Below are 15531 nucleotides of genomic sequence, written 5' to 3'. Positions count from 1 at the left end.
ATTTCACTTAATGTGCATTACAAAGTGTTTGCAAAACTGCACTCTGTTTAGGTTAGTTTTTGTCAACATCTTAGTATAGATACACGTCCGAAAGCAACTGCTCGATTAAATTTCACTGTAATTCAGAGAACTGTGCCTTATAAGTGCTTGATACTTTTAAATAGGGGTGTGCAAATATTCGAAAAGTTCAAATATTAATATTATATATAATAATAATATATATTAATATGAATATTGTATACTATACGAATATTGTTACGTGGTAGTGACGGTGAAGAAGGCAGCAAAACTGTGAATGACAAAACTAGTGTTTCATTGGGTGAACCTGTGCCCTCAAAAACAAATTACACTCAAAGAACAGCGATAGCGGCGAACACAGTCGGCGATCGTGGAAAGTCTGATCAGTGGTTCAAGTGCGTCGGCTTTTATACATCAGTCATCGCAGGTTCCAGAGTAATCGCTGGTGCCCGCGTGTCTTCTTGAAAATTCTATGCCATTCGCGTCGCACATACAAAAAATCAGATTACACAAGGTTCGCTGACAACAGACAGCAGAAAGAACTATCGATAACTTTTGAGAAACTTCCAATACATGCAGGCGCAGCCTGCACTGTGTGATAACATTTGTTAGGCAGTGATACGTGGTCACCCGATGAAGATAAACAAGTACATCTGTCAATATTATATTATATTAATACGTATAATATATATACAAATATTATAATAATAATAATATTATAATATTCGTATTCGATTTGTAAAATAGATATTCGAAAATGTTCAAGTATTCAGTTGGATGCGAATATACGAACCGAATCGAATATATTGCTGGCCGTGTGGGAGGAAACACGGTTCTTAGCATTTGTTCCTATCTAATTTAAGACTATTGGGGCGATCTTGTGCTGAATTTTGTGATGATTTCATGCTGCTAAAGAAATTTAGCCTCTAAAGCACACTTAGCCACTAAACGTCTAAACTGTACGGAAAAGCCAGCCTCTCAGTAGCAAGGGGCACGAGTTTGCGGACAGCGAGGGTGCACTTTTTATTTTATTTATTTATTTTTGCAGTGCCACCGCCAATTCTGAGCATATTGCTTGGCAGCAAGTGCGATGAGTAATGACCGGCACAGCATCAAATGCCTCCAATTTTATGGGCGTTTGGTGTGGTATAATAAGGCACAGGCTGGCGAGGACAGCTAGAGGGAATTACTTAAGTTTCCGAGTTTACATGAGCCAGTACACAATGTTTTGGTAAAACAAATACTATAGTCGGGGACAACTTTAGAAAAAAGGGGCGTTTACTCCTCCAAGGCCAGTGGTAGGAGCGCGTGACGCCTCAAGCGATGCCTATGGGCTATTTTGTGATAAGTCCCACAGGGTTCCTTGTGTCTCTCCTCCTCGTTCATGCCATCCGCATTCGTGAACAAGGCTCGGCGCACGAGATTTCGAGCCAAACTGTGAGCAGATGCGCTGCCAGGCACAGCCGCTTAGGGGTCGCCGCTTGAGGACATGGTACGCCTGTTTAGAAATTCTACCACGGACGAAATTGCCAATGGCCTGCTTGCTATCGCAGATGACGGTATTGGCTTCCGCATTCATGGCCATGGCAATCACGGTTTCTTCCGCTTCCACCACTCGGCCAGCTGTGATTGTTGTCTGTTCTATCAATCCTCCACTGTGATCCGTTACAACCGCAGTCATGAGGTCGCCGCAAAGGTGCCTCACTGTGTCTGTGTAGACCACTCCTTCTTGCGAGCCGTAGCTTCGCCAAATGGCTTCACTACGGGCCTACCGACAGCCCTGATGGAACTCGGGGTCCATGTTCCGGGGTAGAGGTGGGGCATAAATATGCCCCCTGACTTCTCGCGGAATCGTCATGTACTCTGTAACCTCAGGGATGGCCTCGAGACTGAGCTTTCAGAGCAACTCGATAAAACGCAAGCGGTCATGTTTAGGTGACTCCAGACAAACACATACCCACACCCAAAGTACATTAACAAAATCACAAGGGGCAAGTAAAGCGACCTATGTAGGCTCTGTAAATAAACAGGGACACTCACACACATAATGTGGGAATGATCCTCGCTCCCGTTTTCTCATCCCTTCGTCAGCAGCGAAACTGACTGGACAGCCTGGCTCAGTTCTGGGGACGTCGACCGACAGCTTGAACTGGTAGACTGGGCGAAGAAGGCCAAGCAGGCCCAGGGCCTTACTTGAGCCCGATCCCTCAGCCACCTCCCCCTTTCCCCTTCCCCTTTTCAATAAAGTTTACGACAACCACCACCTACTCCTCCAAGGCGGATGCATACAAGCCTCCACCAATGGGTGTGCACTCTAGACTGACGTCATGAGCTGGGTGGCCAGTGACCCCGCCGATGGAGAACATGGCCGCCCGGGCTTCGAATTGGGTTGATTCGCATCAGTCGTATGCGTCTGCTCCTTGTCAGAGTGAATTCCCAAACTGTTCATGGTGGTCTACGAAGCCGGAAATATTATCGCGAGCTTACGATCCACCATTCGTTTATTCTGAGCCATGATCCAGCTATGAAAGATTGCAACGAGCATCGCTGACATTGCACTACGCTTCGTCTGAAAACAGGATCCCGCAGTGGCACACCGCTACTAACAAACATCCTGCATGTTTGTTCCATGGTGTTTTTAAATACTCGTTAAATAGCAACCGATTCATTTTAAGGTCGGAAAACAACTAGTAAATGTGCCGTGTACATGTAGACCAACGCAGACGACGCGCAGCATTGCAGAAGGCACGGGGTTATTTTTCTCTCGCAATCCAATGTCCTGTGGCATTCAAATCACGAGAGCTCTACCAAACCAGTCATCAAAATATGAATCTTTGTTTATACCCAGAATTACGCATTTTAGAAGCACGGTTTTTTGAGCGGGACTATTTTAGTTGCGGAGGCAATCGGCTGTCGCACTTCGCTCTTCTGGGCGGGGCCTCTCCTTTTTTCTGAAGTTGTACGAGACTATGGTCTAGTTTTTTAACATTGACAATGTAATTGCAATGTTATAAAATAACAAATTAACCCAACTTGCTAATAAAATGCATGTGGATATCGTTATTTAATATTCAATTTAATATTGGAAGTTAACTATTCATATTCGTAAATTTTGATATTCGCACACCCCTGCTTTTAAACCAAAAAGAAGACAAAAACCAGCAATGTCGTTTCATTAAGTGCCATATGAGCTTCACGAATAATCTACTGGGTCACTTTTACAGCAATACGAGGACTACTCCTTCGAAGAGCTGCGCTATGTTTCTCCAACCAAGAAGCGGCTGATTGAAAACATGCTCGTACGTGCTAACGATGATGGCACATACACAGCCAACTGGACACCAGGCTCTGTTGGCTGGTACCTACTGCATGCCATCATTGATGGCTTTGAAATTGGTAATTAATTCCCCTTTGCTAACATGTTGTTCATTGCAAAGATAATGTTCGTTCATTAGTTCCATCAGTATACCATCAAGCGCAATACAATCATGAACGTCCACTAACTAGCCTGTTCATTGCTTTACTAAATGCAAGGATGAAAGCTTTTATTGACGGCACATGCATGTGGTAACCACTGAATATTGTTCTTTTTTTCTATTTATAAGCTATATTATATAGCCTTCCTGAATCACATTTTCTGGTTTAACATTGTTATTCATTTTTTTTTTTCATTAGGCAGTTCACAGTGTCGGCTGGTTGAAGTGAAAGAACCACCACAAGGATTGGTGATTCCTTCCAGAAGTGTTTCACAAAAGTCATCCCACCAACCCAACAAGGTAGCCTATAGTTTTACAACTTTGTTTATTTCTTGTTGTTGTCATATAGGAATACATTTTGTTGTTAATCAAGCCATCCAAGCTGCAGCAATTTTATTCTACGGGTATTTTGCTGTTCGGTCTTATGCATTTGTTTTGGCCATATAATTCCTGTTGAAGCATTTGTTTTATTATTTATTTATAACATAGTATCAGCCCCTTACAGGGCCTAGATATGAGTGGGTTACATTTGTAGTGTAATCTACCATAACAACGTAAGATGCATACTGCAAAATCACATGTTTCTCTGCTCTTCTCTTGACTTCTTGCAGATGCGCAAATTTCAGGCCAAGTACAGTGCTGGGCTAAGAATTCGCAGCCATCCTTCCTTGCAGAGCAAGCAGATTGGTGTGGTGCAGGCAGACGGAACCGTCGCCTTTGTTGATGAGGTGATCATGCGCTGCTTGTAAAATGCTCATATGGATTCTTGTAGTGCGTCAGGCTACCTTGTCCTAGTAGCAGCTGTAAAAATATAAGTTAACCGAGCTTCTTCGTGGTTGTAAAGGATTAATTGTAAAAATAGAACTAAAGCTGGTTGACTGAGGTACAGCCACTGCCAGAATTAACTCAAACAATGAAGACACATCTGTAATTGTTAAACTTTAATAAACACAGGCTGTAAGGAAAAAACATTAAATCTTTTGAAAGGAAGATTTATTAAGCTAACGAATCAAGGCACCCCAACTAATATCCCCTGGGATTTAACATTTAAGCATGTTTGGGTGACGTATGACAGTGACTGTACATCCTGCTTATATGAATGGTAATATTAGTGCACCCTGAAACATAGTATGCTCATGAATTATCTGGACAGTGTGTTCCCCACCCCACCCGCTATTGTAACCTTTTGGGCACCTCAAGTTCCTGGTCAGTAACCCTCACCTTACTCTTTTGTACCCACTTATGCTTCTCACCACTCCTATGGTGAGAGGGAGCTATACCTGTAACCGGTGCCAAGTAAAGCAGTTATTGTCCTGTCAAAATCAAGTCTCCTTGTTGAAACCTTTGCTCCAGCCTGAGTCTTCCTTTCTTTGCCCTGGGTTCATTGTTTCAAGTTGCAACCTTCCTGGTAACCTTTTGTCATGTTCGGATAATATGCAAGGTAACATATTTATTTGTTTCTAACAACCACCTTTCTCCCTGAAGAATTTTTGAAGGTATGATTTGGGCATCAAGAGTCGAGTACAAAACCAAAACTCCAATATGTAGTGTCTAAATCCCAGCCACCTTTCATCTCTAATGTCATTTTCCAATCCCAAAGGCAGTTGCTTTGCTGTAATCGACTAAATGTGGTATTATATTGTGGGCTCCTTTATGCTGTGTTTACCATATTTACTTGCATAATGAATGTGCTCGCATTATCAACACACGCCCCACTTCTCCAATCAAAAAGTGAGTTTTTCCTTTGCTTTGCATAATGATCACACCCCAACTTGCTGCTGTGAAGTAAGAGACACATGATATGATTTGGTGTCTGATATGGCATCCGACGCACTGGAACAGCAACTGGATCCCAGCCGTCTTACCATGCCGTAGCGCCAGACCGACCACCCGGCCTGCGACAATGCTATAAGATTTGGTATCCGATATGGCATCCAATGCCCCAGAACCAAGGCGTCTTCCCATGCCGTAGCATGCCATCGAACACTTCTACATGCTAAGCATTGGATCCGCCTCTACAGCACGGCATAATGCCCCACATCCACCTGCCGTTCCAGCACATTGGGCACTGTATCAAACTCCAAATCGTTCCGTGTGTCTCCTACTCCTTAGAGGTTGCCACGGAAAAAAAAACATTACCCCACATAACGAACATGGAACATGGTTACCCCCCCCCCCCCATTTTTCCCTGAGACATAAAAATGTTTTTTTTTTTCTTTTTATGTATCCCAGTTGCACAACGATGATGGTGTTTGGGTTCGGCTGAGTCCCGAAACCATCAAGACCTACTGCCAGAACGGGTACTCCGAGGCCTGGTGCTTGCAATACAATCAGCACATAGGAAAAACTCTGTTGGTTCCTTATGAAGTGAGTATGCGATGGGGCATTGTTTATGTATTTGACAGGTCTTTAAAGGCATTTTCCTGTATGTGTTAATATAGTAAAACAAACTTAACGAATAGAGAAAATGTAGGAGTGTGTTGAATTCTCAAATACACGAGTTGAATGGTTAATGTTAGAATAATTCGATTTGCAAATTGAATAACTACTACACTTGAACCTCGTTGTAACGAAGTTGAAGGGGGAGCCAAAATTACTTCGTTATATCTGCTACTTTGTTAGATCCATTATTGCCATTTACTGCAATATATGCCCGATGAGGTGCACAATTGTAAACATGGAGATACCTGCAGAACCGCTGCACGGTGACACATGTTATGAAATTTGAATAAATCAACAAAAGAATCTTTGGTGTGTGCAACATGCGACTTAACACCTGATATGACAGCCTTTAGATAGCTGCCTTCTGTTCCATCGTGATGGTCTTTCGTGTCTGCTTTCCATTTGGGGCGTTGCAGTTGAGCAGCACATGGCACATAATGCTTTGTTGTATGATGGGAGAGGCAAGCAAACTTTGCTGTGCTGGTTTGGCTTGACCGGCTCGTGATCGCGATATTTCACCGATGCCAATGCAATCTCGGAGGCCACGCCCAGCTGCCAGCCCATGCAGCATGCCGCACAGAGAAGAAGTGAATGCACGGCCTGGGTGTGACCCCAAGATTATGCCGAGGAGGTTTCTGAGGCTAGGCCCGGATGCTGGCAGCGTGCCATGCAGAAGTGAAAGCACTAATCTCTCACCACGCATAGCCGCGCAGCATGGCACAACACGCAGGCTTGCGCATGGCCCCTGACATAGCACCAGGCAGATCTCAGAGGCCACGCCAAGCTGCGTCTGCCGGCGTGGCGCATACAAGTGAATGCATTAATCTTTTGCACCGCTGCGCTTAGCCGGGCAGCGTGGCATGGCTCGCACAGCTAGGCACATGCAAGAAAGAGAGGTCACTGGAGAAGTGTGATAGTGACCTGCTGCTTGTGCGCAAGTGCGCAGCTACATGCAGGGGGTAGAAAGACCAGTGTTGCTCGACAACGTATTTGACGCGGGGATGCCAGAGTTTTGAACTGCCGCGGTGAACCAGTGCTGAACTCTGTGGAGAGTGAAGTACAGTCTGAACCTGAAATAACGAAACTCTCGCGGCAACGAAGTATTTTTGCATCCCCTGCAAACGTCCATAGGATTCAATGCATTTCGTACCTCTCGACAACAAAATGTCACTGTACTACAATCCCGCATCAACGAAATTTGCCGGAATGTAACCCTGTACATTTACTACTTACACACGGCTAGCAGGCTCCAAAGTATGCCCAAATGTGGTTGCTTTGTATTAAAATTGCGTAACATACCACCACATTACACTTGCACGGGTGTCACCATTCTTGTTTACAAAAACAACCAAATGCCAGGAATGGTCACGTCCTGTTTGTTTATCGGCCGTTTGAAGTGGCATGCATGTTGCTACCAGCATGTGACAACGATTTTTGCACACCTGTTTCACTGCATAATGTGCACCTCAGTGAGAAGAATGCAGCAACAACAATGAAATATGCGTCCCACCGACATGGGATTGTTTAAGGCGCTTGAGATGGCGGTCACAGCATGGACATGCATCGGGCCGTGATTAAGCGATCGGCTGGGAATACACATCTCTTGCTTCAAGAATGCTGGTTTTGGTGCCACCTGACAGGCATCATGTGCGGATTCGGCACCGGATGTAGATTTGTGCAAAAGGGCCGTAATCTTAATTGATTGCCTTAGGGTATAAGAAATACGATCACTCTTGTGCTCGGCACCGTACGTGTCAGTACCTACGAGTGACAGTGTGCACTGGAGAAATGTTGCGACTTGTTTTGAGTGCTGCTGCTCTGCGTCCGGTGCTGAGTTATGCAAAATCTTTCAAAAGTGATTGTATCTCCGAAAGCAATTGACCGACAATACCTCTCCACGGCAGTGCTGTCACTGCTGATTGACGCATGTGGTGCACCTTGTACTGTCGGCAAAGCTTGCAAAAGTAGGCTGATAGAATTTTGACAGTAAATTTTTGTTCTGAGACGCATTGGCCTATCTGTGCGGCTTCATTTCTTTACAACTAAATTCTCGTCATAGTGAATTTTTTCGCATTCCCCACCGATTTCATTATTGTGAGGTTCAGCTGTGCTTGGGGTGGAACGGTCAGGTATTTTTTACTTTTGGAGACAAATGTTGTTGGTTATATTCATTAGCAGAACAAATTCACTTCGTTAAAATGAGGTTTTAAACACATGGATCTCTATGGTGATTTCAAGGAAAATTTCATTTGCTTTGTTTTATGCATTATTTCTTTATATCCTGTTTTGTTAGAATGAGGTTCGAGTGCACTATATTTGTGGTCAGGTCTGTAGGTGATGCAATAGCATTGGGACCGTTGCTCTGTATTAACACATGTTGGTGTAACTTTCTGCACTCTCTCACGGTTTGTGTTTTAGGAGCCAAAAGCAGTCAGAGATGAGTTTTTTAGTGACAGAAGCAATGTTTCGCCCAAGAAGAAAGAGTTGAAAGAACTGAAGCAACGGGTGCCTCAAGTACAACATCAGCATCAGCAGCATCAACAGCAGTGTCAACAGCCACATCAGCAGCAAAAGCAAAAGCAGCAACAGCATCAGTCACTTCAGCACCAGCAACAGCAGCAGCAATCACCACATCCACACGATATGGTTAAGCATGGTCAGTGCTTTGCTTTCATTGTAGTTTTTCTTTCATATTAGCAAATTTTTTATGGACTGTTTGTTACTACATACTTTCACGGCTCTGCTGGGGTGCATGGGAATGAATCAACTTTAAATATGTTTAATTGCAGTCGAGCCCTCATATCATGGCGCCACCTAAGACAAACTTTTACTTAAAACGAATGAGAGCTGTGTGACCGTCAAAATATAGATTATTTCAATGGCATAAAATCGCATATATAACGAACATCCTTGAGCCCTGCCGATCGGTTACAGCAAACGGACAGCGTAAAACCGCCACCACGATGCAAAATAATACTACCTCCGACCCCTTTGGGCGCACAGTCTGTTTTTCCAAGGCTCCTCGGGCGAACTTTATGTTTTGTGCCCTCTACCCTCTCTCTGCTGTCACGTGCTGCCCACAAGTGTCGATGTGTGGCTTCCAAGATGGCCCTCCCACCCATCCTCGCAACTTCGTTCCGCTGTAACTCTTTCTTGCAAATCCCTTGCTGTCTTGGCGCACGCTGCTGCACTGGCTAAAGTTCAGAAGGTTTGTTTTCTGGTTGTTACCGGTGAAGGAAGCCTCTCCACGCTAGTCTCCATGCTTCCTTGCTTCCACTCTTCGTTCTAGTCCGACTCGAGTTAAAATTCAGGATAGCGGACAGGAATGCCGTGCCTGCAGCGGTCACGAAAGGAAAAGCACTGACCATTGCAACGAAGTAAGCAATCTTGAAGCAAGGGTCTCAAGGTGCTAAAAACTGGGAGTTGAAGAAGTATGACGTGTCTAAATCAACTATCTTGACGATCACCAGCTCTGCTGCCGACTCGGTGAACAGAAAGAGCCAGTGGAAGGCCGCCTATGCGGACGTAGAGGACGCGCTGCTTAAGTAGTTCACCGACGCACAGGCTTGCAACATTCCGATAAGTGGACCAATGATGCTGGGCAAAGCCAAAAACTTTGTGTTCCTGCTAGATTTTCCTGACTTCTGCCCAGGCAATGGCTGGCTACATCGATTCAAAGTGCGGCATAAGATTGTTTTTCAATCGATTGTCGGCGAGGGGGCTTCGGCAAGTGACCAAGGCGTTGCCACTTGGCTTGTAAGAAACCGAGCCATTACTGCAAACTTCACAGAGCAGGACGTGTATAACGCAGATGAACCTGCATTATTTTATCAGATGCTGGTTGACAAGACGCACACCATGAAAGGTGACTCATGTGCTGGGGGTAAGCACAGTAAAGTGTGCGTTACAGTAATTCGATGTGATCGGCACACCTTACATTGCAGTTGCATTTACTACACCAGGTAGAATGCCATGTAGCAGGTGCACATGTAGCAGTACAAAACAATTAAAGAAAGTTTGATGAAGAAAGAAAGTTTAAGGCGATGTATACAAGAATATCTTGAAGGGGCAGTGCAAAAAGACGATGACACAAGACAGGAACACACAGGACAGTGCTAAACTCACAACTAACTTTATTCGAAGGCAAACACACACTTATGTACGTAACCCATAGCCACGTGCTCTCCCATCTATGGCGTCATTATCAGTGCGCAGGCAAAAAACACGCAAAACCATTTAATCTAATGCTACGCTATGAGGCGGCTTAAAAATTCAAATTCACTATCATGCAAATTTAATGATGGCATGCTTACTCAACGCGACCTTTTTTTTCTGATAGGAAACGGGCGTTTGAAGGCGGCAGGTTTTCGAGAGGATGCTATCCACACGACAGTATAGAAGCTTGTTAAGCGTGTAAAATTAGGAGCACCCACAAGAATGAACAATCCAGAGCCTGCCAACAAGAAGAAAAAACTGGTTGTAATTCCATACGTGCATAAACTATCACACAGTCTCAGGAATGTAGCAAGCAGATTTGATATATATATATAAAGGTTGTTTTTTCTGCCCCTAACAAGTTGATCAAAATTTGTAGTAAGATCGATAGGAAATTGGCCCAGGCTGCCTCCACTCATGCTGGGAAAGGCTGTACTGTTAAGCATACTTCCCCGTTTGTGCACTGTAGAATGGGAGTTGTTTACGAGCTTCCATTTTCCTGCGGTCACGTATACATCGGTCAAACAGGCCGTTGCCTCAATATTAGATTGTCTGAACATAGGCGCTCACTAACGGGTAATGCCTACTCGCATGTCGCGCGGCATTGCTGTGAGCATGGGTGCACTCCAATATATAAAAACACCTCAATACTTTCCGCGCATAAAAATAAGACTACGAGGGAGATTATTGAGGCCTTCTATATCAGGAAAAAAGGGTCGCGTTGTGTAAGCATGCCATCGTTAAATTTGCATGATAGTGAATTTAAATTTTTAAGCCGCCTCATAGCGTAGCATTAGATTAAATGGTTTTGCGTGTTTTTTGCCTGCGCACTGATAATGACGCCATAGATGGGAGAGCACGTGGCTATGGGTCATGTACATAAGTGTGTGTATGCCTTCGAATAAAGTTAGTTGTGAGTTCAGCGCTGTCCTGTGTGTTCCTGCCTTCTGTCATCGTCTTTTTGCGCTGCCCCTTCAAGATGTTCAACCAGTACCAACTCGCCCAAATGTCGATCCTTCTACAGTATACAAGAATGCCAGAAAAAGATATATATATTGTGTACCTGATTAAATCAAACTCAGCTAGGTGATGATGTCACTGTCGCATTCCAAAGGGGATGCCAATAAATAATCGTCATCACCATCATTAGCCTTGTATCATGTCACTTGTCAAATCAAGCTTGCTAGGTGACGATGTCACTGCCTGGTTTCAAAGAGGATACCAATAAATCATCATCATAATCATTACCATCGTATTGTGCCATTTGCCTTGCAATGCGACATGCGCATTGTGTAGCATCTATACGTGCACTCTTTGCATTGAGGTTGCATATCGTTACACCAGGTGGTCCACCACGTAGCACTTGCATAGGTAGCGGTACAGTGTAGAGGAGTATTTAGGAAGCAAAAGAAGATTATGGAGATGTATAAATATTGATATAATGAAAAATGTATGGCATACCTGTATAATTCAAGCAGGCTACGTGACTGTTTGTCACCATCCCGTTTCAAAGGGAATGCCGTTAAATCATCATCATCATTAGCATCGTATCGTGCCACTTGACAAGCGTGCAGCGCTGAGTCGATACATACAAACTTGGCATTGCAGTTTCGTTATATTCTACCAGGTGTCCCGACATGCAACAGTTGCATATAGCAGTTGCATGCTGCATGTAGCAGGACCTAGTTAACTCAAGCAGGCTAGGTGACTATTTGTAATCACCCTGTTTTAAAGGTGATGCCAGTAAACAATCATTGTCATCATCATCATCAACAGGGGTGTATCGTGCCACAGGTCAAGGGATGTGACATGTGTGCCACATGGTCTGAATACCTGTGTTTACTCTTCGTTACACGTTATGGTGCCTCCTCGCAAGGTATGAACCGCTGCTGAAGAAACGAATCGTAGAGCTATGTGATTGGCAGAAACCAGGCAACATTGGGCTCAGAAAAACACTGTGCAAAGATCAGGACATGCCTGGCTCGCTACTGACGCCAGCTGCACAGTTTAGATTGTTCTCCTGAAAACAACGCGAAAAGACTTGGGCACGGAGACCTTGTAGTGCATGTAATGCACTTTTTTTTTTTGTGCACATCAGCATTGTAACCAAATCCTTGTGCCCTGTTTCCACAAGTTCTATATCAGGAAAAAAGGGTCGCGCTTTTTCGAATGTGTGTCCCACATTTAATGTTGTGTTTGGAAAAATGAAGATTTTTGTCATTACTTTTCTGCATTATTGGCCTACGTGCACTCTACTGTACCTGTCTTTGTTTTTATGGCTACAGGACCTGGAATGTACCAAGTGGCTAGTTGCGGAGCCGCAGGACACAACGTACGAAGTAAGCCTAACCTCAAGGCACCTTCAATTGGGGTGCTTGCCATGGACAGCACAATCATTGCTATTGAAGAGGTAAGGCATGGTTTTTGATCATCTTTTTATCACAGAAACGGTTGAGAATATTCTACTTGCACATATCTTGGCACTATTTTATACTCGCTCCATTTCACGCATAGCAGGCAACTCTGTGGGAGCTATGCAAGTAGGGAGGTTATTAAAGTCTCGCTTTGCACATTTCACAGTGCAGTTGTTTTTGATTTGCAATGCTTCTTACTGAATAACTACTTCATATATTGCAACTACAACTTCGGGACACATAAATAATCAAATCCCGTATTACCGTATTTACTTGCATAATGATCGCACTTCTCTGTCACAAAAATTCGATGCAAATTCAGGGGTGCAATCATTACGTGGGTTAAATTTCCCACAAAAAGAAACATTTTCTTTTTTTCATCCCACATTTGCTGCGGGATGACAAGCAGGCGACTACCGCTGTCAGTGTGGGACACCAAAACAAAAATGGTGGCCGGCGGAGCAAGCCGAACGTGCCGAATGCAATTATTTTTCTTCTTGTGAGTACATTACGCGAATTGAAACAGTTTCTTTCGTATAAGTAATGAATAATATTGTTAATACAGTCGAACCCGGATATATTGAACCCGTATATTTCGAATTATTGGCTATATCGAACACACAGATTACCCTCTTGAAAATACTATGTAAAAGTATAGGACAATTGCGTAGTATATCGAATTCCATTTTCGTCGGACATTCGATATGTCGAACGCCATGTGACACCCCTGGAAGGTGCGCTTTTCCCAAAGACATTCGTGTCCAGTCCTCAGGGGAAAACATTTCCGCAGAGTCAGTCAGCAGGCTCCTCCGCTGCGCATGCGCGGCCGTTGCCTAGCGATGGAGACGCAGAGCCTTTCCCCCGTTCTTGCGGCCCACCGGCGCGAGCTCTCTTGCTCCTCCTCTACCGCCGGCGTGCACATTGGGCAAGGGCATTGGAGCTCAGCGAAGAGAGTGCGTGGCATGGAGACGCAGCGACGTTTCCAAGACACGCTTCCTGGGAAAAGAGAGAGAGAGAGAGTGAGGGGTCGGCACGGTCGCTCGTGGGCCAGGGGAGACAAGAGAGCCGAAGAGGGCTCAAAAAACGAACACAGCGCCTTCGACGGCATATTCCGCCGATCTCTTTCCCCGCTCTCTTCTTTCTTTTCCCTTTGTCGTTCCTTCGCAGCCCCCGTTGACTGCCGCTCGAACAGGCTTCGCTTGGACTGCTCCATCTGCGCATCGCGCATTTTGTTGTGCGTACCTCTGTTTCAACGTGCTGTGTGTAGTGTGTGTGATTGCGGTCATCTGGTGAGCTATGGCATCCACGGACATAAAAAAGAGGAAGAATCTGGACTTTGCAAGAAAGCTTGAACTAATCCGGCGTGTCGAGAATAGAGAAAAGAAGTCCTCCGTGGCAGACGCATTCGGCATTCCACGGAGTACTTTAAGTACGTTGTTAAAAAACAAGCAGGACATCAAGCTTAAAGCAGGTGAGGAAAGTCGCTTGGGAGCATGTCGTGTGCGCCCTCCTGCTTTTGACAAAGTGGAGAAGGCACTTTATATGTGGTTTCTTGAAATCCGAGCGAAAAATATTCCCGTGGATGGCCCGATGTTAATCGAAAAGGCCAAATTGTTTGCTACAGCTCATGGCGAAGAGAATTGTTGCGGTGGCACTAGATGGCTGCAACGGTTTAAAAACCGCCACGGCATTGTAGGAAAGGCCATTTCAGGCGAAAGTGGGGCTGTCAGCACCAGGAGATGCAGCAGTGGCTTTCTGAGGAGTGGCCGAAGATCACTGACAAGTTTTTGCCTGCAGAAATCTTCAGTGCAGACGAAACTGGTCTCTTTTGGCAAATGTTGCCGAATAAGACACTCGCTCTTCATGGAACCTCATGCCAAATGAGCAAAGTGCACGTGTCGGTGCTGCTTGCAGCCGACATGGACGGCTCATGCAAGCTACGGCCATTCGTGATCGGGAAGAGCAAGTCACCGCGCTGCTTTAAGAACTGTAAACAGCTTCCCGTCCGCTGTGGCTGTAATAGGAAGGCCTGGATGACACGTCAACTTTTTGTTGAATGGCTGCAGGCTTGGGACGCTGAGTTGGGCAAGTCGGGCTGCCGAGTTTGCCTTCTGGTCGACAACTGTTCGGCCCATCAAACGACTTGCAAGCTGCAGCACATCGAATTGAAGTTTCTCCCGCCGAACACCACAGTGATACTGCAGCCCCTCGACCAGGGTATCATAAAGGCATTCAAGGTAGGCTATCGGAAGTGACTTATTCAACGGCTCCTCATAAACCTCCGCATGGGAACCGATCTCAAGATTGACCTGCTCGGCGTGATCCAGATGATTACCGGCGCTTGTGCCGATATGAAGCAGGCCACAGTAGCCAACTGTTTTGGCAAGGCAGGCCTTGAAGTGGCCGGAGATGAATGTCCGGAAGCTTTAGATGACGATGAGTGCTTGGAGGATGCGTTCCACGACTTGTCCAACTTTCCCGGCGCCGTCCCATCCGAAGTTACTGTTGATGACTTCATTAACACTGACAGCGAAGTTCAAGCGGTAGCCAACCTCGCTGATGAGGACATTGTGGCCGGAATAGCTGGCGTTCAAGACAGCGATTCCAGCGAAGATGAGGGCAACTGTGTTTTCGAAGAAACGCGTCGATGCACAGCCACTGAACTGGCGTCAGTGTTCAGCCTGATTCGGCGCTGTTGCGGCAGAATGGAAAGCACTGGGCTCTCGCACCTGGACAGTCTCGAGAAGATTGAGACTAGTGTTTTAAACTTCATTTCCCAGAGGAAAAAGCAGCCCAAAATTAGTTATTTTTTTTCCGTGAAATAAAGCGTTTTCATATTGTGTGCACATGCTATGTGATTCGCGGCTGTTCCAATAGGTAAGCCATAATTTTTTATGATCGCGAGTGCTTTTTTGGCCTATATCTTTATATCGAATTTTCGGTATATCAAACTATTTTCCGATCCC

At 45.1% G+C, this 15531-nt stretch overlaps 1 protein-coding gene across 1 annotated transcript in view; it reads left to right on the top strand.

The window, feature by feature from the left end:
• The window catches only part of hiw (MYC binding protein highwire), a 262991-nt gene that overhangs the window by 167877 nt on the left and 79583 nt on the right, over window positions 1–15531 (top strand). Inside the window, exons 47-52 of the mRNA XM_075688361.1 lie at window positions 3243–3414; window positions 3694–3794; window positions 4106–4222; window positions 5727–5861; window positions 8355–8592; window positions 12437–12561. Coding sequence (XP_075544476.1) covers window positions 3243–3414; window positions 3694–3794; window positions 4106–4222; window positions 5727–5861; window positions 8355–8592; window positions 12437–12561 — 888 coding nt within the window. The remainder of the gene's footprint in view (window positions 1–3242; window positions 3415–3693; window positions 3795–4105; window positions 4223–5726; window positions 5862–8354; window positions 8593–12436; window positions 12562–15531) is intronic.

This window comes from Dermacentor variabilis, chromosome 4, assembly GCF_050947875.1.
Source record: "Dermacentor variabilis isolate Ectoservices chromosome 4, ASM5094787v1, whole genome shotgun sequence".
Classification (NCBI taxonomy): domain Eukaryota; kingdom Metazoa; phylum Arthropoda; class Arachnida; order Ixodida; family Ixodidae; genus Dermacentor; species Dermacentor variabilis.
The sequence above is the reverse complement of the archived record's forward strand: the minus strand, read 5'-3'. Positions and strand labels throughout refer to the sequence as shown.